At 39.4% G+C, this 25,721-nt stretch overlaps 1 protein-coding gene across 2 annotated transcripts in view; it reads left to right on the forward strand.

Moving 5' to 3' along the window:
- Positions 1-20,312, forward strand: part of fars2 (phenylalanyl-tRNA synthetase 2, mitochondrial) — a 398,131-nt gene extending 377,819 nt beyond the window's left edge. For both annotated transcript variants that reach the window (XM_060922489.1, XM_060922490.1), the window contains exon 7: positions 19,915-20,312. In XM_060922489.1, the coding sequence (XP_060778472.1) occupies positions 19,915-20,053 (139 nt within the window). In that variant the 3' untranslated portion in view covers positions 20,054-20,312. The remainder of the gene's footprint in view (positions 1-19,914) is intronic.
- The last annotated feature ends 5,409 nt before the right edge of the window (positions 20,313-25,721 follow it).

The following is a 25,721-nucleotide window of genomic DNA, read 5'->3' on the forward strand; positions in this document are numbered from 1 at the left end:
CCGATACTCTGTTTCTAACACGGGACCAACTTTAACCTGCACAAAATGTTCCCAACAAAGCTAGAACTGTTGTTGATACAAAATAGTCAGTCATAAAATGTGTTTTTATTCTTTCTAACCTCTGAACATGCAGTGTTGAAAACATGGAGACCAGGACTCAGAATCAGTCAGGACATGTACAATGAATAGACGCTGTTGAGTGTTGACTCGCTTCCGGTTCTGGACAGTAACTACATAGTAGTTATTTAAAGCAAGTCCCTGTCTGATGTCCTCTAGAACCAGCCTCAGTTCAACACAGTCATGGATGATGTTAAAAGTAGTAAATGTATCCCGTAGGGGCGCAATTGAGGTGATTATTTAAATAATATTGGCTGGCTTTGAGTGGTATATCAGATACATCCCATTCAGCTAGCATGATACTGAACGAGTCGAAGACAAGTAACTGAATGGAATATATCTGATATACCATAAAAAAAGCCAGCCAATATTATTATTATTATACATACATATTTGATGGAACAATTATAGATTTTACATAAAGTTAAGAACAGGGGGGTAACTTACCAATATTGAATGCTGATTCTGCTCAAATGTTCTGTCAATCCAATGCACATGTACAAAGTCAAAGTTCTCACGATAAAAATGGTTCAAGTTCAAAAAGCCTGAACAACAACCCAACATATATACAAGCTATAGATAGGTTGACAGTTCAAGTTCAAAGTTAGTTTTGGTCATAGTTAATCGTTACATTGCAGTTGTTCAAAACAAAAGTGCTTTGCTGAGTGAAGTCCATGAGTGAAGTCCTCTTGTAAAAGTCTCCATCACTTTTCCTCACCTCCAAGTAGAACTTTATATTTCCGCTATTGCTCTCTTTTCCAGTTTTTCGATGTCCATTGGTATGTTTTTCTCTTGTAAACATGCGTGAAGAATATCCAGTGAAGTTTTGGTAGCCTTTCCGGTGTTCTGCATGTCTATCTCATTAAATCTTTGGCATTTAATGAAGCAAACCTCGTGGCCATTTTTGTTTACAGACTGTTACAGTCACTCACGAGTACGGAAGTTTTACATCTCCAACGTGTCTCTTTTCCAGTTTTTTGATGTCCATTGGTCTGTTTTTATCTTATGAATATGCGTGAAGAATATATAATGAAGCTTTGGTAGCCTTTTGAGTGTTCAGCGCATCTTTAGTTTCAGTTTATTTATTTAGTGCTTAAACCTAGCACTGAATTAACCCTGTCTTCTCTCTCTCCCGTCCGACAAAGAAATGATTGTGTGCACGCGCAACAGAAAAGTTTTGGCCTTGGATCTTCGCGTGTGACATCGTGTTGTCTTGACAACGTGCAATATTATAACAATATTGCATGCTCAGTCTCCATTGGGGAGAGTGGCATAATACATGGAGAATAAGCGATATGATAACAATATTGCATGCCATCAATAAACCTGCTAGAAGGGAATAGAATGCATGTTTTTATTCCATGGAAAAAGTGGCCTGTATGTATAATAACTGATAGTTACTGGATCAGCCAGCGAAAATGGTGCAAAATATCCTATGTTTTTCAACACCGTTTCTACGAACTCCGTAAACAGAGCATCTGGTACAAAAATCCCGTGGCGCAACACAAATATATTATTGATGTACTGATTGTTGACTGAGTCAATAATTGACTTCTTAAACAGCTGACATTGTTGTGCTCAGATCTCAGGACTAAAGATTGTACTGAGGCTACCATATTTTATACACTATATTGGAGAACTTCTTGCAAGGTTAGATAGTATTGTTTCAGTAATAATGTTCATTTTCAATACCACTTATCCATTGCTGGTCGTGGGTGAGCTGGAGCCAATCCCAGCTGACATTGTGTGAGAGGTGGACAGGGTGCCAGCGTATCACAGGGCTAACACTGAGAGACAAATGACCGTTTACACTTACACCTATGGGCAGTTTAGTGTAGCCAGCTGACTAAATCCACATTTCTTTGGACTGTGGGAGGAAACAAGCAAACTCCACACAGAAAGACCCCTGTCACTTGGTAGATTTGGACCCAAAACCTTCTTGCTATGAGGCAACAGTGCTAACCCCTGCACCACTCTTCAGAAATAACATTTCTGCAACATTCTAAAAATATCTGCTGGATTGCCAGTTTCCTTCACAAAAGGTGAAGGTTGTGCTGAGGTTACCATATTTTATACAGTATATTGGAGGTTCTTGCAAGGTTAGATGGTATTGTTTCAGCAATGACATTCATTCACTTTCAAGGTCACTTATCCATGGGTGAGGTGGAACAAATCCCAGCTGTCATTGAGTGAAAGGTGGACAGGGTGCTAGTCTATAGATGACTTGCAACCACATGATCAAAATGTGCTACGTCATGAGCGTCCGCCATGATGATGGATATACAAAGCAACTAGGATGGCAGCCACTGAAAGCGTGTCTATAAACAATGCTGAATTTTCTCAGTATTACCACGACTTGAACATTCGAGCGAAGATTTGATACAAAGAGAAGATAGATACAGCATGTGTGGTTTTGACCCATATTATTTAAAAAAGTCAGACTTTTCTGAAGATAAGACGCTTCTACCGACCATCGAGTACCCAGATATCGCGTTCTATCTGATTTGGCTGCCGAAGAATCAAGTCCGACCTTGGATGAAACATAGCCCATTTTCTGAGTGGGTGCCCAGTCTGGATTGTTTCTATCGTATGATTTTGCTGGCACTCCGAGAAGTGAAATGGTAATACACATGTTAAAATTATAACGACTGAGTGAACTATGACAAGAGAACACTTATTTTATAGCAAAATTCTATAATAAAATAAAATTCTTCCATGATATTATCGAGAAAGCTTTTGAATCTCATCTGAGATAAAACAATTACTGCAAACACAGTCTGTTTTGGTTTTAGCCTCTGTTAGATCAGCCCTGCCGATGTTGTTCAGCCATGCTCGTCTCCTCTCCATACTAAATCTCAGAGTTTCCTAGCCCTCTTTCCGAATCATGGACAGAATTCTAAATAATCAGAATGTGCCATGGTCACAAGTACTGTTGTGACCACAACCATATACAGCACAAAGATATGGCGTAGCTAAAAGAATGCTTAAAGCAGCGGAAAAACAAAGAGAGTTGCGTACGTGTGACTATGTTTTGTATGGAATGTCGCTTGACCCCGCATTTGTATATCCGCCAACATGGCCAACATCTGGGTTTCTATTTTGCTTTGACGTCACTTGCAAGTCAAGGATTGCAGGGCTAACTCTGAAAGAGAGAGACAAACGACCATTCACACTTACAGTGGTGCTTGAAAGTTTGTGAACCCTTTAGAATTTTCTATATTTCTGCCTAAATATGACCTAAAACATCATCAGATTTTCACACAAGTTCTAAAAGTAGATAAAGAGAACCCAGTTAAACAAATGAGACAAAAATATTATACTTGGTCATTTATTTATTGAGGAAAATGATCCAATAGTACATATCTGTGAGTGGCAAAAGTATGTGAACCTCTAGGATTAGCAGTTCATTTGAAGGTGAAATTAGAGTCAGGTGTTTTCAATCAATGGGATGACAATCAGGTGTGAGTGGGCACCCTGTTTTATTTAAAGAACAGGGATCTATCAAAGTCTGATCTTCACAACACATGTTTGTGGAAGTGTATCATGGCATGAACAAAGGAGATTTCTGAGGACCTCAGAAAAAGCATTGTTGATGCTCATCAGGCTGGAAAAGGTCACAAACCCATCTCTAAAGAATTTGGACTCCACCAATCCACAGTCAGACAGATTGTATACAATGGAGGAAATTCAAGACCATTGTTACCCTCCCCAGGAGTGCTCGACCAACAAAGATCACTCCAAGAGCAAGGCATGTAATAGTCACCGAGGCCACAAAGGACCCCAGGGTAACTTCTAAGCAACTGAAGGCCTCTCTCACATGAGTATGGCTAATGTTAATGTTCATGAGTCCACCATCAGGAGAACACTGAACAACAATGGTGTGCATGGCAGGGTTGCAAGGAGAAAGCCACTGCTCTCCAAAAAGAACCTTGCTGTTCCTCTGCAGTTTGCTAAAGATCACGTGGACAAGCCAGAAGGCTATTGGAAAAATGTTTTGTGGCCGGATGAAACCAAAATAGAACTTCTTGGTTTCAATGAGAAGCGTTATGTTTGAAGAAAGGAAAACACTGCATTCCAGCATAAGAACCTTATCCCATCTGTGAAACATGGTGGTGGTAGTATCATGGTTTGGGCCTGTTTTGCTGCATCTGGGACAGGATGGCTTGCCATCATTGATGGAATAATGAATTCTAAATTATACCAGCGAATTCTAAAGGAAAATGTCAGGACATCTGTCCATGAACTGAACCTCAAGAGAAAGTGGGTCATGCAGCAAGACAAGGACCCTCAGCACACAAGTCGTTCTACCAAAGAATGGTTAAAGAAGAATAAAGTTAATGTTTTGGAATGGCCAAGTCAAAGTCCTGACCTTAATCCAATCGAAATGTTGTGGAAGGACCTGAAGCGAGCAGTTCTTGTGACGAAACCCACCAACATCCCAGAGTTGAAGCTGTTCTGTACGGAGGAATGGGCTAAAATTCTTCCAAGCCGGTGTGCAGGACTGATCAACAGTTACCGGAAAGGTTTAGTTGCTGCACAAGGGGGTCACACCAGATACTGAAAGCAAAGGTTCACATACTTTTGCCACTCACAGATATGTAATATTGGATCATTTTCCTCAATAAATAAATGACCAAGTATAATATTTTTGTCTCATTTGTTTAGCTGGGCTCTCTTTATCTACTTTTAGGACTTGTGTGAAAATCTGATGATGTTTTAGGTCATATTTATGCAGAAATGTAGAAAATTCTAAAGGGTTCACAAACTTTCAAGCACCACTGTACAACTATGGGCAGTTTAGTGTAGCCAGTTGACTAAATCCACATTTCTGTGGATGGACTGTGGGTGGAAACTTGCAAACTCCACACAGAAAGACCCCGGTCAATCGGTAGATTTAAACCCAGAACCTTCTTGCTGTGAGGCAACAGTGCTAACCACTGCACCACTCTTCAGAAATAACATTTCTGCAACATTCTAGAAACATCTGCTGGATCGCCAGTTTCCTTCACAGTGATATTAGAAGATTTGCTCGCACAAAGTCACCAGTTAGGGGAAAACAACTTTCTGCAAATGTCAGAATGTTTGTCCTATCACACTTAATATTTTCATGGTCTGTTCAGTGGTCTCTATTCCATGCGTTGTAATGCTCTGTAAAATGATGTTGATGCGAGGCCAGTATCATAAATGTCAGCACCCCAGTGATTCAGTGATATTTGAAAGACTGTATGTTCAGCCTCAATATGCAACAGTATATCCTCCCACATATCAGTCAGATTTGTGCTTCTTCTGTCTGCTCGGGTCTGTTGCTCTTTCAGACTCTTTTAAAACAACTGCCATGAATAACTGCACCTGCCGTCTCCTAAACCAACTTCTACCACAATATAAAATGGAGAAGGTTTCAATAAAAAGGTATTGTGTGTGTTTGGATCACTTTTCAGTTTCCCATGGTCAGTGAATTATTGAACACCTGTGCACGCATTCGAAATTGCAGATGGTTTTTCATGGCAACGAAAGAAGGAAAGGAGGTGTAGTAAGATCTGCGTAAGCCATAAACATCAATAGAAGTGTCAGATATTCCAAAGGATGGTTTCATTATCTATGAGTATAGAATTTTGTTGTAATTATTGGATATTCTGAATGAGGTTAAAAAATATGGATGACATTATCCATGTGCTTTTTTTTCATTATCATCAATTATTTTGTTGAGTCATTTTATTTTCTAATTAAAAATAAATAAATGAAGCAATTCAGTACTTTAGTAAATCATTTTATCCAATTAGCCTCTTTGGCTGCGGGATCCTTGAGTAAAATTACATGTCCCAATGGCAATCAGTGGTGGCCCAAATTCGTCAAGCGTTCTCGTTTTCATGGCTCTCGCAGTGGATATCTGGCTGAGTGTTGCAGAAAATTCTTCCACAAGTATCTGGTGTTGCGTCCCACAGCCACATTTGCCAGCTATTTTTATAGGTGCCTATTTTCACAAATTCGGGATTTTGATATTGCAAGTTTCTGTTTATTTTTGGTATGTTAATTGCTTTCACATATCCTATGTTTCTCTTTTTTCCATTTCTCTTTTTTAGGCTTTTACAGTGGGGCAAAAAAGTATTTAGTCAGTCACCAATTGTGCAAGTTCTCCCACTTAAAAAGATGAGAGAGGCCTGTAATTTTCATCATAGGTATACCTCAACTATGAGAGACAGAATGAGGAAAAAAAATCCAGAAAATCACATTGTCTGATTTTTAAAGAATTTATTTGCAAATTATGGTGGAAAATAAGCATTTGGTCAATAACAAAAGTTCATCTCAATACTTTGTTATATACCCTTTGTTGGCAATGACAGAGATCAAACGTTTTCTGTAAGTCTTCACAAGGTTTTCACACACTGTTGCTGGTATTTTGGCCCATTCCTCCATGCAGATCTCCTCTAGAGCAGTGATGTTTTGGGGCTGTCGCTGGGCAACACGGACTTTCAACTCCCTCCAAAGATTTTCTATGGGGTTGAGATCTGGAGACTGGCTAGGCCACTCCAGGACCTTGAAATGCTTCTTACGAAGCCACTCTTTCGTTGCCCGGGCTGTGTGTTTGGGATCATTGTCATGCTGAAAGACCCAGCCACATTTCATCTTCAATGCCCTTGCTGATGGAAGGAGGTTTTCACTCAGAATCTCACGATACATGGCCCCATTCATCCTTTCCTTTACACGGCTCAGTCGTCCTGGTCCCTTTGCAGAAAAACAGCCCCAAAGCATGATGTTTCCACCCCCATGCTTCACAGTAGGTATGGTGTTCTTTGGATGCAACTCAGCATTCTTTCTCCTCCAAACATGACAAGTTGAGTTTTTACCAAAAAGTTCTATTTTGGTTTCATCTGACCATATGACATTCTCCCAATCCTCTTCTGGATCATCCAAATGCTCTCTAGCAAACTTCAGATGGGCCTGGACATGTACTGGCTTAAGCATGGGGACACGTCTGGCACTGCAGGATTTGAGTCCCTGGCAGCGTAGTGTGTTACTGATGGTAGCCTTTGTTACTTTGGTCCCAGCTCTCTGCAGGCCATTCACTAGGTCCACCTGTGTGGTTTTGGGATTTTTTTTCTCACCGTTCTTGTGATCATTTTGACCCCACGGGGTGAGATCTTGCATGGAGCCCCAGATCGAGGGAGATTATCAGTGGTCTTGTATGTCTTCCATTTTCTAATAATTGCTCCCACAGTTGATTTCTTCACACCAAGCTGCTTACCTATTGCAGATTCAGTCTTCCCAGCCTGGTGCAAGTCTACAATTTTGTTTCTGGTGTCCTTTGACAGCTCTTTGGTCTTGGCCATAGTGGGGTTTGGAGTGTGACTGTTTGAGGTTGTGGACAGGTGTCTTTTATACTGATAACGAGTTCAAACAGGTGCCATTAATACAGGTAACGAGTGGAGGACAGAGGAGCCTCTTAAAGAAGAAGTTACAGGTCTGTGAGAGCCAGAAATCTTGCTTGTTTGTAGGTGACCAAATACTTATTTTACCGAGGAATTTACCAATTAATTCATTAAAAATCCTACAATGTGATTTCCTGGATTCTTTTCCCCCATTCTGTCTCTCATAGTTGAAGTGTACCTATGATGAAAATTACAGGCCTCTCTCATCTTTTTAAGTGGGAGAACTTGCACAATTGGTGGCTGACTAAATACTTTTTTCCCTCACTGTATATGGACTAATTATCTGTGTTTTCACAGCACACAGGAGTATGATCTTTCCCAATATGTCAGTCATTTACAGATGAGATTCCCTGCTGATCAAACTCATCCAGGAACTAATTTAGGCACAGATGTTGTATTTCCTCTTTGGCAGCTGCAGTGACGTGAGATAAAGAATAATTATCACAACTCCCTTTCATTCACAGACACTGAAATTATCTTAGCTTAAAGTCTGTGTGTGTTATATAGTCACTCACGTCGCTTTGGAATGTGTATTAAAGCACAAAAGAGAAAAAAGTGACCTTTACGTAGCTTTAATAATAAACCATTCTTAGAGATGCATTACACCAAGTCTCAATGCGTTTATGAAATAAAACAATTGTAAAATTTACTAAAAGTTGTATGAGTTATAATCCATAGGCTTTGCGAAAGAGGAAAAATCTTTAGTCGAGATTTAAATGCTTCAGGTGTAGTGGCTTGCTCAAGATAAGATGGAAGACTGTTCCATAGCTTTGGAGCAGCGGTACTAAATGTTCTGTCACCATACGTACTGTAGAAAGTCACATTTTGGGAATTATTAAATTGTTACCAGGGCTGGGCAGCACGGTGGTGTAGTGGTTAGCGCTGTCGCCTCACAGCAAGAAGGTCCGGGTTTGAGCCCCGTGGCCGGCGAGGGCCTTTCTGTGCGGAGTTTGCATGTTCTCCCCGTGTCCGCATGGGTTTCCTCCGGGTGCTCCGGTTTCCCCCACAGCCCAAAGACTTGCAGGTTAGGTTAACTGGTGACTCTAAATTGACCGTAGGTGTGAATGTGAGTGTGAATGGTTGTCTGTGTCTATGTGTCAGCCCTGTGATGACCTGGCGACTTGTCCAGGGTGTACCCCGCCTTTCGCCCGTAGTCAGCTGGGATAGGCTCCAGCTTGCCTGCGACCCTGTAGAAGGATAAAGCGGCTAGAGATAATGAGATGGGATGAGTTAGCAGGGCTTTCCCCGAAGCGTGGATACGCAGCACTCTACCACACTGTGCGACATCAGCACCGCGCTGTCACTTGCACACCAAAAAAATAAATAAATAAATAAATTGAACAATTCAGAGTACTTTCCACACCTAAATATCTCCTATTCCACTCTGAAAATGAGTAATAACTATAGAAATAGGAAGATATTGTAACATATAGGTCTAGACCAGGGGTTCTCAACCTTTTCTACTTCGAGGCTCACCTGTTCATACTTGTAATGAGTCAGAGCCCATTAAAAAAGATCCCCAATTATTTTGGCTCATCTATTCTATTAGAATCTAATAATCTATTGTCAAGTGTATTAATGGGATGCAACATCACTCCCTGTCACAGATGGGAGCCCAGGAATTAAATAAATGCAATAAAAACAAGCTTTTTTTAATTGTAGGTATTGTATTTAAAACTGTATGGATGTGCCAGAAGCCAAACCATGCATGCAGGGCATTCTCAGCCAAAAGGGATTAATGATCCAAAAGTGGAGTCTGGGCGATTAACACAAGAACTTATTGCCATGTTTGTGTTCAGCAAGCAAGCAAGTTATTAAAACCAAGAAGTACACTCAAAAGAAATGGATATAGAAACCACTCAATGGGATTAGATCCTTACACGCTAACAAAGAGGGATTTTTCCTCTGAGTTGGAAAATTATCCATCTATTGAGTTTCCCGACATCTCAAACTACGTGGTGCTGCAGACATCATTCTACACGGACACACAGATGAAAACCTGGAAGAACATGGAGGAGTACAACTTTTTATGTGTGTCTGAGTTGAAGATCTGGGGATCAGGACACTACAAGATAGATGGTGGTAGACGGATCTAAGTGCAGGAAGAGTGTTTATTAGCAGGCGTGATAGTTACAAAAGCAAAACAGAAAGCAGAATATTTAAACAGTGTTATAAACATGGCTCAAAACAAACGTGACCGTGCTAATGATGATACTTCACAAAGCCTCTGAAAACAGCCTCCGTGTCTGTATCTGCTGATTGCGCTATCAGTATCAGGCGTTTCCCATAATGACTGGGTCACAAGAACGTGCACCATGCGCTCTGTCAGCATGCGCAGCCACTCAAGCTGTGCCAGACTCGAGCACGCCAAGGCATGACAGTCAAGTGTTGGTGTGCTATGTGACCACAACTTTTAGCGCATGTGTATATCACCACCAAAATGCCTCATTTTCATCGATAACCCATCGCAAAGCATCGCGAGCTGTAGTGTGACCGTAGCTTAATGAGGCGGATGTGACGTCGGATGCAACCCAGGAATTGTACCCTCCTACAAGTAAAAATTAGCTTCAACTTGGAAAAAAAAATTCACGGCCCACTAGATAGCGCATTAGTGGGTCGTGGCCCAGTGGTTGAGAAACACTGGTCTAGACTCTCCTAGTACTCAATCCAGAAGTGAAAATAAAGGGTTTCACTGCGTGCACTAACTGCCATTCGCAACTATACATAAAACCACATTCTAGGTGCTGGTCATTAGTTGGTACTGTTGCGTGATTTGACCTTGATTCTGTTCCTGGCATCCTGGAATTGGAAAATGAAGAGGCGTGCTACGAAGCTGCCCAAAATCACTGAACATTTCAAGTAAGCACACTAGATACTCTTAGTATCAGGGCTGTATTCAGTAGCCAAGACATTGTCACGTGTGTACAGACCCGTTTCATGCTAGATCCATTCATGATCAGTGGCAAAATGGCACGTGTTTACTGCTGCTGTCATTTCAGCCGCATGTGTGTGGTAAAAATAATTGTGTCCCAGGTGAAGCAGCTGGCCAGTACTGGCAGTAGACGATCTTGAAACTGAATATCTACCAGTGACTTATTGTAGTTATTATTATAATATGATTGACTAATATTGAATGATGGACGAAGTTAATCTGCATCTCTAGGCCTACCATCTTAAGACTTTATTTTAAAAGATTAAAAAAAAAACCCAGCAAATTTAATAATGTTGAATTGTGCCTAAATCAGCCCTAGATGCCACCAGAATGCACCATTTGAAGTCTCTAATTTCAAAATTTTCCATGGGAGCATGACCCCAGACCCCCCTTGCAGCCTTCGGGACTCTCCAGGCCATGCCAGCCTTTATGAGCTGGACTCTGCATGAATAGTACCGCTCTGATATTTTTTTCTGGGGAAAGCCCTGGTTACTAGATGCAAACCGTAGAGCACGTCCTGGCTTGTATTCCTGTGGATAATCTATGATGTAATCAGGAGCAATGCTATTTATAGCTTTATATATTCCTAACCAGATTTTATATAGAATCCTTTCTTCTACTGGCAGACAATGAAGCTGACTTAAGACTGGTGTCATATGTTGGGACTTCTTGGTTCTTGAGATGATTCAGGCCGCTGTATTCTGTAGACGTTGTAATTTCTTGATCTCTGTTGTTGGAAGGCCATAGAGAATGGCATTGCAGTAGTTGACTTTTGATGAAATTAATGCATGAACTAAACATTCACATTCATGATCAGAAAGGTATTTTCTGATTCTCCCAATGGTTGTTAGGGACTGGTACGCTGACTGTCATGCCGTATTGACACAAGTCTTAAATGTTAGCTGACGGTCAAGTATGATACCAAGGTGTCTCACCTCTGAAGTGGGTTTGATCTTTAGACTGCCAGTTGTCAGAAATTCTACATTGGTGAGTGAATTTGAAAACCGGGAGGTAAACTGAATAACTTCAGTCTTTGACAGAACACAAACCAACGTTTTGCTTCATCCATTCCACAACATCTTGCAAACAAAGTTGAAATTTATTGATACTATCATGTTGTTGGCTGTGCTTGAAGGATATATGTAATTGTGAGTCATCAGCATAAAACATCACATTCAAGGAGTGCATAGTGATGACGTCTTCAAGCGACAATGGGTACAAGGCAAAAGGGAGAGACCCCAAAACAGAACCTTGCGGTGCACCGTAGGATAAGAGTCATGGCTGAGAGTAGTGATTATGTAGTAATGCGTGCTGTGGGCGGTCAGCAAGATACGATGTCAGCCATGCCAGTACAGTGTCCGTTAAGCCAAGGCGAGTCTGAAGTCGGTTAAGTAGGATTCCATGGTTTATTGTATCAAACGCAGGTCTTATTAGCATGTTAATGTTGGTTTGCATATTAAAGTCAATATATAGCAATGTTCAAAAGCTTGAAACCACACTGAACATTTTTATTCAATTTAACACTGGAAATAAACAGAAAGTCAGAGTTTTTAAAATAAATTATGACAAATGTTCAGTATCGGCGATATTCAGTCTTCTAGATTCTGCACTATTTCTCGGTCACTATTCTGACTATTAAGCAGATTTGCGATATTGATCATGTTAACTCCTTTGTACAAAAGGTCAGGTTTTCCTTGAGACTTATCCTATCCATTCAAGCAGGTGTTCAGACGACACACTGATGGATTTGAAACAAACACAGATCATCAGCATTTACACACTTGTGGAGTCCATGCGAGATTAAATGCACCAATTACTAAGAAACTCTGAAATGTGTGTATGTAGTTCTAAGATTCTATTTTTATATACACACACACACACACACACACACACACACACACACACACACACACACACACACAAGTTGTTGCTGTTAATATACTCTGTAATGAAGTTGTAATTTTTAATTAAATTAAACAGAAGCATTTTTGGACCCCACTGCCTATTTATTCCTGTTTAATTCAATTAAACAACAAATTAAAACCTAACACAGTTCAACACACCGCATAAAAGAAATAAGATCGGATCATTTGAGAACGAAGTGTACTTGTGTTTAAAGTACTTCATATTTGTGATGGGTGGCAGTTAGTATAAAGAACAATAGTGTGCTGTACTGTGGCATTCTTTAAAATAAGTCTTTTAGTTGAATATAGATTGACTGACTTTTATAATAATCCAGTGTCTTCATGTTCCGCTGTGAAAAAGCAAGCTTGCTACTGAGCCTGATAAATGACTGTTGCAAATTATATTCTGAATTTCAAAAAATACAAACTAATGACTAAAAACTGGAGATGTTCTGGCATCCTGATGTTAAGCCTTTAACATTTTGGGTCGCTTAGCAACAGAATGAGAACAATGTGGTGTTGTCTCACAAAAGACAATAACATCTGGGGAAAAAATGGTGAAAAGGGGAGTTTTTGAGTAAATATATGGATAAAACTAGTCTCATTACCTCCACCAAGGACATTATGTTTTCGGTGCGGTTTGTTTGTTTTGTGTAGGATTGCACAAAACCTACTGACCCGATATTCATGAAACTTGGTGGAAGGATGTAACATGGGCCAAGGAAGAATGCAATAAATTTTGGAGCAGATCCAAGTCACAGGGTGGAGTGGAAAATTTAGCTTTGTGTATATATATATATATATACACACACACACACACACACACACACACACACACACGCAGTGGATATAAAATTGTACACACCCTGTTAAAATGATAGGTTTTTCTGACGTCAAAAAATGAGACCACGATAAATCATTTCAAAACTTTTCCCACCTTTAATGTGACCTATAATCTGTACAATTCCATTGAAAAACAAATAAATCTGTTAAGGGGGAAAAACATGAACAATAAAAAACATACAATAAGCTGGTTGTATATGTGTGCACACCCTTAAACTAATACTTTGTTGTAATTAAACCTTTTGATTTAATAACAGCATTCAGTCTTTTTGGGTGCCATCAATTAAAATGACTCTGATTAACCCCAAATAAAGTTCAGACATTTACTCAGTTGCCTCCTCCAGCAAAAGCCAGGGTTCACAGAGAGCTTACAAAGCATCAAAGGGATCTCATTGTTGAAAGGTATCGGTCAGGAGAAGGGTACAAAAAAATTTCCACTGCACTAGATATACCATGGAGCACAGTGAAGACAGTCATCAAGAAGTGGAGAAAATATGGGACAACAGTGACATTACCGAGAACTGGACATCCCTCCAAAACTGATGTAAAGACGAGACAAAAACTGGTCAGGGAGGCTGCCGAGAGGCCTACAGCAACACTGAAGGAGCTGCAGGAATTTCTGGCAAGTTCTGGTTGTGTACTACATGTGACAACAAACTCCTGTATTCTCCATGTGTCTGGACTATGAGCTAGGGTCGCAAGACGGAAGCCTTTTCTTTCAAAGAAAAACATCCAGGCCTGGCTAAATTTTGCAAAAATATCCATCAACTCTCCCAAAAGCATGTGGGAAAAGGTGTTATGGTCTGATGAAACTAAGGTTGAACTTTTTTGGCCACAATTCCAAAAGGTATTTTTGGTGCAGAAACAGCACTGCACATCACCAAAAGAACACCATACCCACAGTGAAGCATGGTGGTGGCAGCATCATGTTTTGGGGCTGTTTTTCTTCAGCTGGAACAGGGGCTTTAGTCAAGGTGGAGGGAATTATGAACAGTTCTAAATACCAGTCAATTTTGCCCCAAAACCTTTTCATCTTTCAGCATGACAATGACCCCAAGCATACATCAAAATCAACAAAAGAATGGCTTCACCAGAAGAAAATTAAAGTTTTGGAACACCCCAGCCAGAGCCCAGACCTAAATCCAATTGAAAATCTGTGGGGTGACCTGAAGAGGGCTGTGCACAAGAGATGCCCTCGCAATCTGACAGATTTGGAGCACTTTTGCAAGGAAGCATGGGCAAATATTGCCAAGTCTAGATGTGGCAGGCTGATAGACTCCAACCCAAAAAGACTGAATGCAGTAATTAAATCAAAAGGTGCTTCAACAAAGTATTAGTTTAAGGGTGTGCACACTTATGCAACGAGCTTATTGTACGTTTTTTATTTTTTATGTTTTTCCCCCTGTTGTATTCGACCAGGTGGGTGGAGCACAGAAGCACGGCAGGCCAGAACTGAGTTCTCAATGAACTATTTATTTTTAACAATATGTGTGGCTTTTCAGCTCATTCACTCATTTCCCAGCCACACACACACACACACACACACACACACACACACACACACACACACACACACACACACACACAAAAAAAAAAAAAAAAAGTGTTCTGGTTGGGGAGAGCTCCCTTTCTCTGCTCTCCTCTCCTTTTAAAGGGCACGGTCACTGGGGAAGACACACAAACACAGGTTAATCCCCATCAGGTGCAATGATTCCACCACTTACCTTCCCTGACTCCGCCCTCCATTCACAGACCGATGCTTGGCCACGCCCCCGCTGCCACACAACCCTAACAGATTTGTTTGTTTTTCAATTGAATTGTACAGGTTATAGGTCACATTAAATGTGGGAAAAGTTTTGAAATTATTTATCGTGGTCTCGTTTTTTTACATGAGAAAAACCTATCATTTTAACGGGGTGTGTACACTTTTTATATCCACTGTATATATAATGTGGTGGACAGAGAAAACCCTTCACATGGAGAAATTCTGACATTTTTTTCTATTAAGTTTGCAACAGGTTTCAGTAACCTAGAGATGTCATAGGTAGAATAGCCCTATTTTTGTCATCATTTTCTATCATTTTTCTTTGTTTTCATGAATTTAGATGCACCAGAATTCTACAGGTTTTCCCAGGACCCCACACATAATATAATCTTGCATATCAACACTGCATACTCAAATATTTTCTTCTTCCTCCCATAGTCAGCAAGGGCCATACAGGCACCACTGATGACATTTTAACAGTCCATCATTGATGTGTCTAGGGCATTTAAACTTAGCGGAGCCCATCCCTCTCCAAGCTTAATCAATGGACAATTTAGAGTAGCCAGTTAGCTTAACTGGACTGTGGGGGAAACTGGAGGAAACCCACACAGACACGGGGAGAACATGCAAACTCCACACAGAGAAAGGCCCCCATTGGCCACTGGGCTCGAACCCAGAACCTTCTTGCTGTGAGGCAACAGTGCTAACCACTACACCACTATGCTACCCATACTTCAATATACTATGGCCAAAAGTATATGAAAACCTGACCATTACACTCATATATGTTTGTTGAGCATCTCATTCCAGGTGTATCCCACCTTTGCTCTTATAATAACCTGTACTCTTCTGGGAAGGCTTTCCACTAGATTTTGGGATGTGGCTATGGGGATTTGTGATCATTCAGCTACAAGAGCATTAGTGAGGTCTGGTACTGATGTTGCGTGAGGAGGTCTGGGGTTCAGTCAGTGTTCCAATTCATCTCAAAGGTGTTCAGTGGGTTTAAGATCAAGGCTTTGTACAGGACACTCAAGCTCTTCCACTCCAACGTTGGCAAATCATGGAGCTTGCTTTGTGCACAGGGGCATTGTCGTGCTGGAACAGGTTTGGGTCTCTTCACTCCAGTGAAGGGAAATTGTAATGCTACAGCATCCAAAGACATTCTGTACAATTATGTGCTTCCAAATTTGTGGCAACAGTTTGGACAAGAACCACATACAGCTGATGATCAGGTGTCCACATACTTTTGGCCAGTTGGTTGTTGCGAATGTGTGAATTTGGTTTATGCACCTTGCTTGTGGCACTGATGTCTTTTGCAGTGTATGTGATGTGTTGAATGTCTGACTGTCTTTGTGATTTGTGAATGCATTGAATGTTGAACCCTGTCTGTGTGATTTGTTAATATGTTTGAAATGTCTGTCTATGTGATTGGTTAATACGTGTCGAACGTCTAACTACAAATAATAATGTCTATTGTTTGTATACAATGCCTTTCCATTGTATTAATGTCTTTTGTTGCTGTAGCAACAAGTTCCCCTGAGGGATCAATAAGTACAACTATCTATCTATTTAATTCATTTTAAACATCCTTTTATACAATATTCAGATGCAATATTTAGTGAAATGATTGCCTAGTGACAATGGTTTGTGGGATTTATACCCACTTTCTCTCAGGCTGTTTGCTTTCCATGCATGGTCATATGAGCTTGGACTGTGATACACACCAGCCTGGTCTTCCTGACAGAAAATCTGGTCCTGGCAAAGTGAATCTGATTAAACCTCACACATAACATGCCATGTGTTTGTGTTGCAATCCCAGTGGCTGCTTCTGCACTAGTCACCTGTCAGCCAGTTTGTTTTACTTGCTTGAGCCATAAAAATTTACCCCAGGTCCAGCACTCTTGTACTGTTATAAAACTGTGGTCAGTCCAATTTCGAAAAGTTGTTAGCATGAATATTGCATTTTAAGAATTATGTAAAACAAGTTCCTAAAGTGCATAAAGTTCCAAATATTATACTTATGGTTGAAATAAATTCAGAATTTAAAATAATCAGGCTTGACTTTCATTTTCAGGAAACTACATCGCACTTTACCACAGCTCTGTTTCTTTTTTTTTTTAAAGTTGCTGAATCGTACTACCAGTGGGTTAATATGTATTTAGGCAGTGCTTAAAAGCGGAGCTCCTGATGAGTGTATGAGTAAAATACAGGTAGTCGTCGACTTACGACTGCGTTTGGTTACGACTGACCGGTCGTAAACCGATCTGGTCGTAAGTCAGCCTATGTTAAATGAACATAAGTATATTGTGATGTGTTGTAATCATCTTAAAGTCTTATTTTATCAACATTTTCTTATTTCATTACCTTGGCTCATTATTTGGTTTAAGTCAAACACTGCATACTACACTGCATACAGTACAATTCGTTTAATATGTGCAAAACAAAAAATACGAAATACAGGTGTGAAAAATAGAAAACATTTTAGTTTGAAACATACCAAAATACAAATGTAAAACATAGCAAAATACAAAATTTAGTGACCGCTGGCATCACTGGTGCTTGGCTGTGGGTCGTCTACATCATCATCAGCTGTTACAGCGCTTGGGCTGGCGGGAGCATTTGCTTGTTTCATAAACCAGGAGCTGGGGCGGAAACTGTATGACAGAGTGCGCGAGGGAGCGCGAGAGAGACTGCGCATGTGCCGGGAGCTGGGGCGGAAGCTGTTGTGCGCTGCCGGGAGCTGGGGCGGAAACTGTCGTACGCTCAGCTAGCTCAGCTGGGAAACACTTGCCAGTCATAACCAGACGGTCGTAAAGTCGATCGGTTCTAAGTCGCATAGGTCGTAAGTCGACGACTACCTGTACTTACAAGGGCATAAAATCAACCTGAATAGAATAATATAAGCACGTAGCCACAGATTACAATGGATGTGCACATCATTCGGACTAATTACCATGCACCTGTTCCTGACTGGAGTGCAATTACAGCACATACATATAAGGACTCTTAGGAACTCACAGAACTTTGCGAAGTATGTACTCTATACTCTGCGTCTAACATTGCCAAGCCTTGTATTTTATTTTGTGTTGCTTGACCCTGTTTGTTTGTGGTTTTGGACTGTAAGTATTGTATTAGCTCTGACAATTCTGTCTGTGCCTCGCTCGACCACTGCCTGTTTTTCAACTCTGCCTTTGTCTACGTTTTGTATCCATTTGCTAGCATGCTTTCAATAAAATTCTTCTTCACTTACATCCATCTATCGCCCTTACATGACAGAAACTATCAATTGTCCAACAAGCTAGCAGACTAATAAAACTGTTTTAACTAGTTTTATATGAAACTGTCGCGAATATTTTCCATAAAATGGGTTAGTAAATAATCCCACACTATGTTTTTAAAGCTAATTAAAAATAAGCAGTGGATAAAAAAACCATCTATCTTGTGTAAATAAAGATACAAATTTCATTGTCCGGTGGTCATGTGTTTATGAGATATGTTGCCTTGCACTTACGATCGGGTTCCCTGTGCTGGTACACGTTCATATGTGCAGACATCATGTGTTCAAGCCATCAAAAATCAGGTTGATGCATTACCATATTCTTTTAAGTATGGGGCTCTGCTCCGCTATTAAAAAGTCATATGTCTAAAATTACATTTAAATAATTAACACTCTTAATAGGTATTAAAATATTTTTAATTGAACTTTACATGTTCGTGGATTTTATATCTTTCAAGCTAATCTTAATCTGGCATCATTTTTCTTTGTATTACTAAATTATTGAACCTGTTTCGGGAAAACTCAGTCAGACAAGGAAAATAAGTTACGTTACGGCAACATGCTGTGGAGCTTGTAGGCATGGCGACAGTGTACAGTGGTTTTCCCCAACCCCAGAAGGAGCTCCAACAATGAGCTACAATTTACATCATGATGTCAGTGGAAGTGTTTGACTCCATTACATTACATTAATGGCATTTAGCAGACGCTTTTATCCAGATCGGCATACAACATATCCGGAGCAGTTGGGGATTACATGCCTTGCTCAAGGGCACTTCAGCCATCCCTGCTGGTCCAGGGTATCAAACTGGCAACCTTTTGGTCCCAAAGCTGCTTCTCAAACCATTAGGCCATGACTTCCTCCAGACATGGAGTTGGTAGAGAACAGGGGAGGGAAAAAAAAACACACATACACACTAACTAATGACCACCAGTGACCATCAAGCTCATTGCATTTGATGCATCATAACTTTTTTAAACATACACTTTTATCACCTGACGTATGGAAAATTGTGTGTTTTTATAATACATAATCCATAGAATGGGGCGGCACGGTGGTGTAGTGGTTAGCGCTGTTGCCTCACAGCAAGAAGGTCCGAGTTCGAGCCCCGTGGCCGGCAAGGGCCTTTCTGTGCGGAGTTTGCATGTTCTCCCCGTGTCCGCGTGGGTTTCCTCCGGGTGCTCCGGTTTCCCCCACAGTCCAAAGACATGCAGGTTAGGTTAACTGGTGACTCTAAATTGACCGTAGGTGTGAATGTGAGTGTGAATGGTTGTCTGTGTCTATGTGTCAGCTCTGTGATGACCTGGCGACTTGTCCAGGGTGTACCCCGCCTTTCGCCCGTAGTCAGCTGGGATAGGCTCCAGCTGGCCTGCGACCCTGTAGAACAGGATAAAGCGGCTACAGATAATGAGATGAGATGAATCCATAGAATGCACATAAATGGATCACTTTCCTTCCATCTGAATAATCTGATACTACTTGGTGTGGCATCACTGTAAATTAGGCTCTAAATTACATTTAAAGTAACATTGAAAATGTCTCAGGAATATTAAAATGAGCTGCTTTGACAATTTCTAGGTAGAAAAATCCAATTCTCAGTCTTCCTGGATTCTTCTAACTGGATTACTCTCTGCTGTTTGTTTTCCCACAGGACTAAGAAGGTGAGCCACTGTTACCGCATCGTGTACCGTCACATGGAGAGAACTTTGAGCCAGGAAGAAGTGCGGCTGATTCACCAGGCCATCGAACAGGCAGCTGAGCGAGAGCTGGGTGTTCAAGGGAGATTCTGATCCCTCTTCAGCCTGTATCCATTCAAACAGAACAAGCACAACACGAAGAATGTCATTTCTAACAAAACACACTGTTGTTGGTTTTTCATGCCTTGAAAAGCTTCCTTGGACAAGGCAGGAGGTCATTATTTAAAGGAGATGGATTGCACAGACTGTATTTGAGACTTTTATACTTAACCATTAACTCACTTCTAGCTACAGTATTTGTTGTTTTAAACAAAAATCTTGCACTGTTGACCTTGATCTCGTTCTTTTTTTTTTTAAACCATTTTCATCACTTGTACACTGAACACATGCAGTGTTCTTAAATCCCTTTTCTCCTGCCGCCTGCAGTAACCTTGCATCTGAAGCTCTGAGAGGCTGATCTTAAATACCTCCATCACAGCAGCGTGTCACCCGGAGGGAAAGACCTTTGATTTAATGCAGACATTCTGTAGTCCGTTTACTCTGGTGGATTCCAGCCGGCAGGGAAGACAAAAGAAAAGAATCAGGAAAGACTTGCTTTGCACTTATTTCTAACTGTGCTTGTCTTTTTAATGATCATTTCAGCTGGAACGTAATGACTGGAAAATAATTAGTTAAATACTTAAGAAAAAAATTAGGGATAAAACCAACACCTAGTAGGTTCTGTAATGTAATGTTTAGTTTGTTCGAAGGTTGGGTGATTAATAATAAACTAAACATTGGATAAATTGGTGCCAGTGTCTAATCAGTTGTAAAGATTTGTTTGTCCTGGACTCCTGCGTTGTTGGAACAAAATTAATGTTACTGGCTGTTTATCTTTGTTATAAATGATAATGAATTGGTAATTCATGTTGGCGCTTGCTAGTATAGGAAAATAATTAGCGACCGAGTGGACAGAGTTGAATCAGAGTTACTATTACTACTCCAAAGTTGATGCTTTTCCAAAAGCATGTCCCAAAGTGTTTTGTTCCTCTTGTAGCCAATGATTGCATTTTTTCTCAATTAAAGAATATATATATATATATATATATATATATATATATATATATATATATATATATATATGAGTGATTCCACGCTTATGGGTACTGAAATGGGGACATTAACTTATTTTTAAAAATTCACCTAAAACCATTTCTTTTTTTACCATCAGGTCACAAAACGTAATCTTTAATGAATGATGTGTTAAAAGATAACTTTAATTTTCTGAGATGTAATAAAAACATATTTATATGCCAAAGTCAGAACGTAACAGAAGTGTTGTGGACATATATATTCTCAATTTTAACAATGTAGAATTACTTTTTGAAACATAGGAAGGTGATGTTTTAGCAAATATAATTAATAAACATGTGTAGTAGAATAAACATACACATTCTTTCAATAAGATTAACATGGTATATAGCTAGATTGTAATTAATTTGTAACAGACGCGAGATGGACAATCGTAACAGAAGTAATGTAACAGACATCATTTTGGAACTCATAGGCTTGACTTTGGCATATAAATATGTTTTTATTACATCTCAGAAAATTAAAGTTATCTTTTAACATATCATTCATTAAAGATTACATGTTTTGTGACCTGATGGTAAAAAAAGAAATGGTTTTAGGTGAATTTTTAAAAATAAGTTCATGTCCCCATTTCAGTACCCATAAGCGTGGAATCACTCATATATATATATATATATATATATATATATATATATATATATATATATATATAAATAATTTTTTATCAGTTTGCAGTTAGATATGATGATGTGGAACATCTGTGAACTGTGAAACAAGATTCATGTTATCACTTCTGTTATACTGTAGCAGATAGTTAAGTTATTCCACGAAATCGAGTTGTACATGAGCTCATAGCCAGCGAGGTGTGAGACTGAGTGGAATAAGTGTTTTTATTCTGTCTACATTCACTGGATTTTGAGAAACAGAGGGGTTTTTTTTGTTTGTTTGTTTTGTTTGTTTGTTTTTTTGCAAATTTGATAAATAAAAACTTCATACAAAATGTCTGACAAAATAATTTCCGCTTAGGCGGACTTCTTAAAAAACCTATCAATGGCTGCATGAATTGACTTTAGTGTTGTTTTTTTTATCCCCCTCTGGCCAAAAGGCCCGAAGGGGGATTATGTCCTGGCGGTTTCCGTCCGTGCATCCGTCCCGGGAAGGGTGCTCACTTTCTGAAATCAACTTCTCTCGCAATTTTTGGATGAATTTCTCGAAGCTTGGCAAAAGGCCTTGTTATATGACAGTAATACGCATATTGCGATATAATTTTGTTTGTGAAAATTTTCCCAGAGTTTTGACCCTTGATTAAACAACTTGTACTTTGACAATTTCATGAGGGTGTATGTTCTTCTAAAATCAACTCCTCTCACAATTTGTGGAGGAATTTCACCAAACTTGGCAAAAGGCTTTGTTATATGACAGTTATACGCATATTGAAATTTCGTTTAATTTGGGTAAATTTTACCAGATTTATGCCCTTGATTATTAACAAACTTGTACTTTGGCAATTTCATCAAGGTGTGCTTGCTTTCTGAAATCAACTTCCCTCACAATTTTTGGAGGAATTTCATGTAATTTGGCAAAAAGTTTTTATCCCCCGCTGGCCGAAAGGCCGAAGGGGGATTATGTCGTGGCGATGTCCGTACATCTGTCTGTCCATCCCAGGAAGGGTACTCACCTTCTGAAATCAACTCCTCTCACAATTTTTGTTGGAATTTCATGAAACCTGACAGGATTCTTTGTTATATGTTGGTAATATGCATATTGCAATTTCATTCAGTTCAGTCGCATTTTACCAGAGTTATGGCATCGTTGCCAGCGGGGGATATTGTGCTCTCAGAGCACCCTTGTTGTAGAAAGTACCATTTTTCTGTCATGCCGAGGTATAGAATAGCTTTAGACATTTATTTAATTCTTCCTCGGACATTTCAGTTCTGTAATTTTCAAACTTCTTTGAGCTTTTGAACCAGTCTAAGAAATTTCAACAAATTTTAACGCTTAAAGATGAAGAATGTAAACAAACCTCCAAAATGACAGTAGCAATTTGCAAAAAATGCTTTAATAATAATTCTTGAAAAATAAAAAAGATACATTCTTACCATCAAATACTTTTATTCCATATTTTGTTGCTTTTTTTATTTTTGGAGTTTTGTTTTCAAGTCGAGTTTTTATTTCATCCTCGGTTGGTTCAGCAACACACTCCACCATTTTGTTTTTCTCTACTCACGGTATATGAGCTGATATCCTAGTAGTAGAGTAGCCAATCAGAGTGTGCGATTGCTCATGTCCAGTGAATGTGGATAGAATAAAAACAGCTATCCCCTCACCAACCTGTTTTTTCTCTTTCTTTTCTCTTCCTTAACTTTAATATAACAAAAGAAATGCAACTTGGCGTGTTACTCAGAAACCAGCAAGCACATGTTGTCTGTTCTGAAGATTCTCTGTCAGAAGAATGACTATCTCAAAACAATGACACTGGAGACTCCTTCCATCAGCATTAAAAGTTACATTTCCTTACATAAAACTTCATGTTAATGATTAGACTTTTTTTCTTAACTAAACACATTTTTAACCTATTCATTGGTCTCAGATTGTGTGAAGTGTTCACCATACAAGTCAGTGTGAATGAGTAGTTACTATCGAAATGATAACATTTTAGAACGAGTGCTTTAAGGCCCGGTCCCACAATACTGATAACTATAACTACAGCTATAACGATAACTATAAATAAATGGGTCCCCTGCAGTTGATGTGGTTGGTGGTCACACCAGACCAATAACGATAACTACTGTATAGCCCAGGCCTGGGTTTATCTGTATCACTGAGATTGCTTCTGGAGCGATTTTTCCAGACCTGGATCTGATCCAATAAAACATCTGACCAATCGTTTACATGTGACGTTGTCTGCGCACATGCTGTTTTCCCCAGGCATCTTTGTACATCCTTGTTGCCTCATGAAGTCATGGAATATGGATTCACAGAAAATAAAAAATATACACTACCGTTCAAAAGTTTGGGGTCACCCAGACAATTTTGTGTTTTCCATGAAAAGTCACACTTTTATTTACCACCATAAGTTGTAAAATGAATAGAAAATATAGTCAAGACATTTTTCTGGCCATTTTGAGCATTTAATCGACCCCACAAATGTGATGCTCCAGAAACTCAATCTGCTCAAAGGAAGGTCAGTTTTATAGCTTCTCTAAAGAGCTCAACTGTTTTCAGCTGTGCTAACATGATTGTACAAGGGTTTTCTAATCATCCATTAGCCTTCTGAGGCAATGAGCAAACACATTGTACCATTAGAACACTGGAGTGAGAGTTGCTGGAAATGGGCCTCTATACACCTATGGAGATATTGCACCAAAAACCAGACATTTAGTAAAGTTTAGCTAGAATAGTCATTTACCACATTAGCAATGTATAGAGTGTATTTCTGATTAGTTTAAAGTGATCTTCATTGAAAAGAACAGTGCTTTTCTTTCAAAAATAAGGACATTTCAAAGTGACCCCAAACTCTTGAACGGTAGTGTAATACAAAGCATGGATCTTTTATTCACGGATATGTGATTTTTCCATGAAATATCAATAATAAATTAATAAAGTAAACATATAAATGCAGGTAAGATATTTTAATTATGAACTTCAGCAGTCCAAACATTTAATTGTTTTAGACTTGTTAATTTTTTATCCGTGACGCATCATCTGTATGAATTCAGTAATCAATCTGTAATATACTAAAATGTCCATATTAGCATCCGTGATGCAGCCATATTAAAATCCGTAACCACTCTGTATTTTGTATCCTTTTTTATTATATTTCCATAATCCGTGACCTATCTGTATTATATCAACCACCGGAGTGTGTACATGGGTTGTTTTGAAGTCCAAGCTGTACAGTATGACCCGGAAAAATGTGTTACTACTTGGAAAACACATTCCTAAAGCTAACTATAAAACTATTCCTAAGTTGCGTGCATTTATTTCCCTGCGTGTCAGGACCAAGTGATATTATAGTCGGGATTATAGTTGTGGTGTTTCTGCTCCAGACTGGAACTAAATTCAGGCAGAGGTATAGTCAGAGTTGGAGTTATAGGCAGAGTTATAGTTATCGGTGTTGTTGGACCTGGGCCTTTAATCTCAACCTGTGATTTATCTTGCAGTCAGCACTATTTTCACAGCTGCTGTTATAGAAGATTAATCAACACTTTCTGAGTAATCAGATTTGCGAATTGAACAGCACTTTTCTTGCATCCACATACAGAATTATATAGTACAACCTAACAAGTCCAGCAGAGCTGAGACTTTAATATTTATGTCATACTTGCTCCTCAGTACCACTCTGTCGAAGGATTTTATGAGTATTTTGGTGTTTCACAACCAATTATGCTTAGGCCAGGAGTTTTCAAACGTTTTGCAGTCACCAACAAAATAAGCACAATACAATAACAGCTGGATAAAAAAATTAAATGAGGCAATGTCTCCAGCGAATGAATGTACTAAAATCTTTGCAGTCTGGGCACATAAAAAAAAACATTGTCATCATTTTCAAAACACCATGATCTTATACAACATTCACTAATAATATTTAATGAAAGTTTCATTTTATACTTCTATGAACATTTCCATAGACCCCTTTCAGAAGTGCAGCACAGAATTCATTCTTTCGTCTTCAGTAACCATTTTATCC

This window comes from Neoarius graeffei, chromosome 5 (genome assembly GCF_027579695.1).
Source record: "Neoarius graeffei isolate fNeoGra1 chromosome 5, fNeoGra1.pri, whole genome shotgun sequence".
NCBI lineage: Eukaryota > Metazoa > Chordata > Actinopteri > Siluriformes > Ariidae > Neoarius > Neoarius graeffei.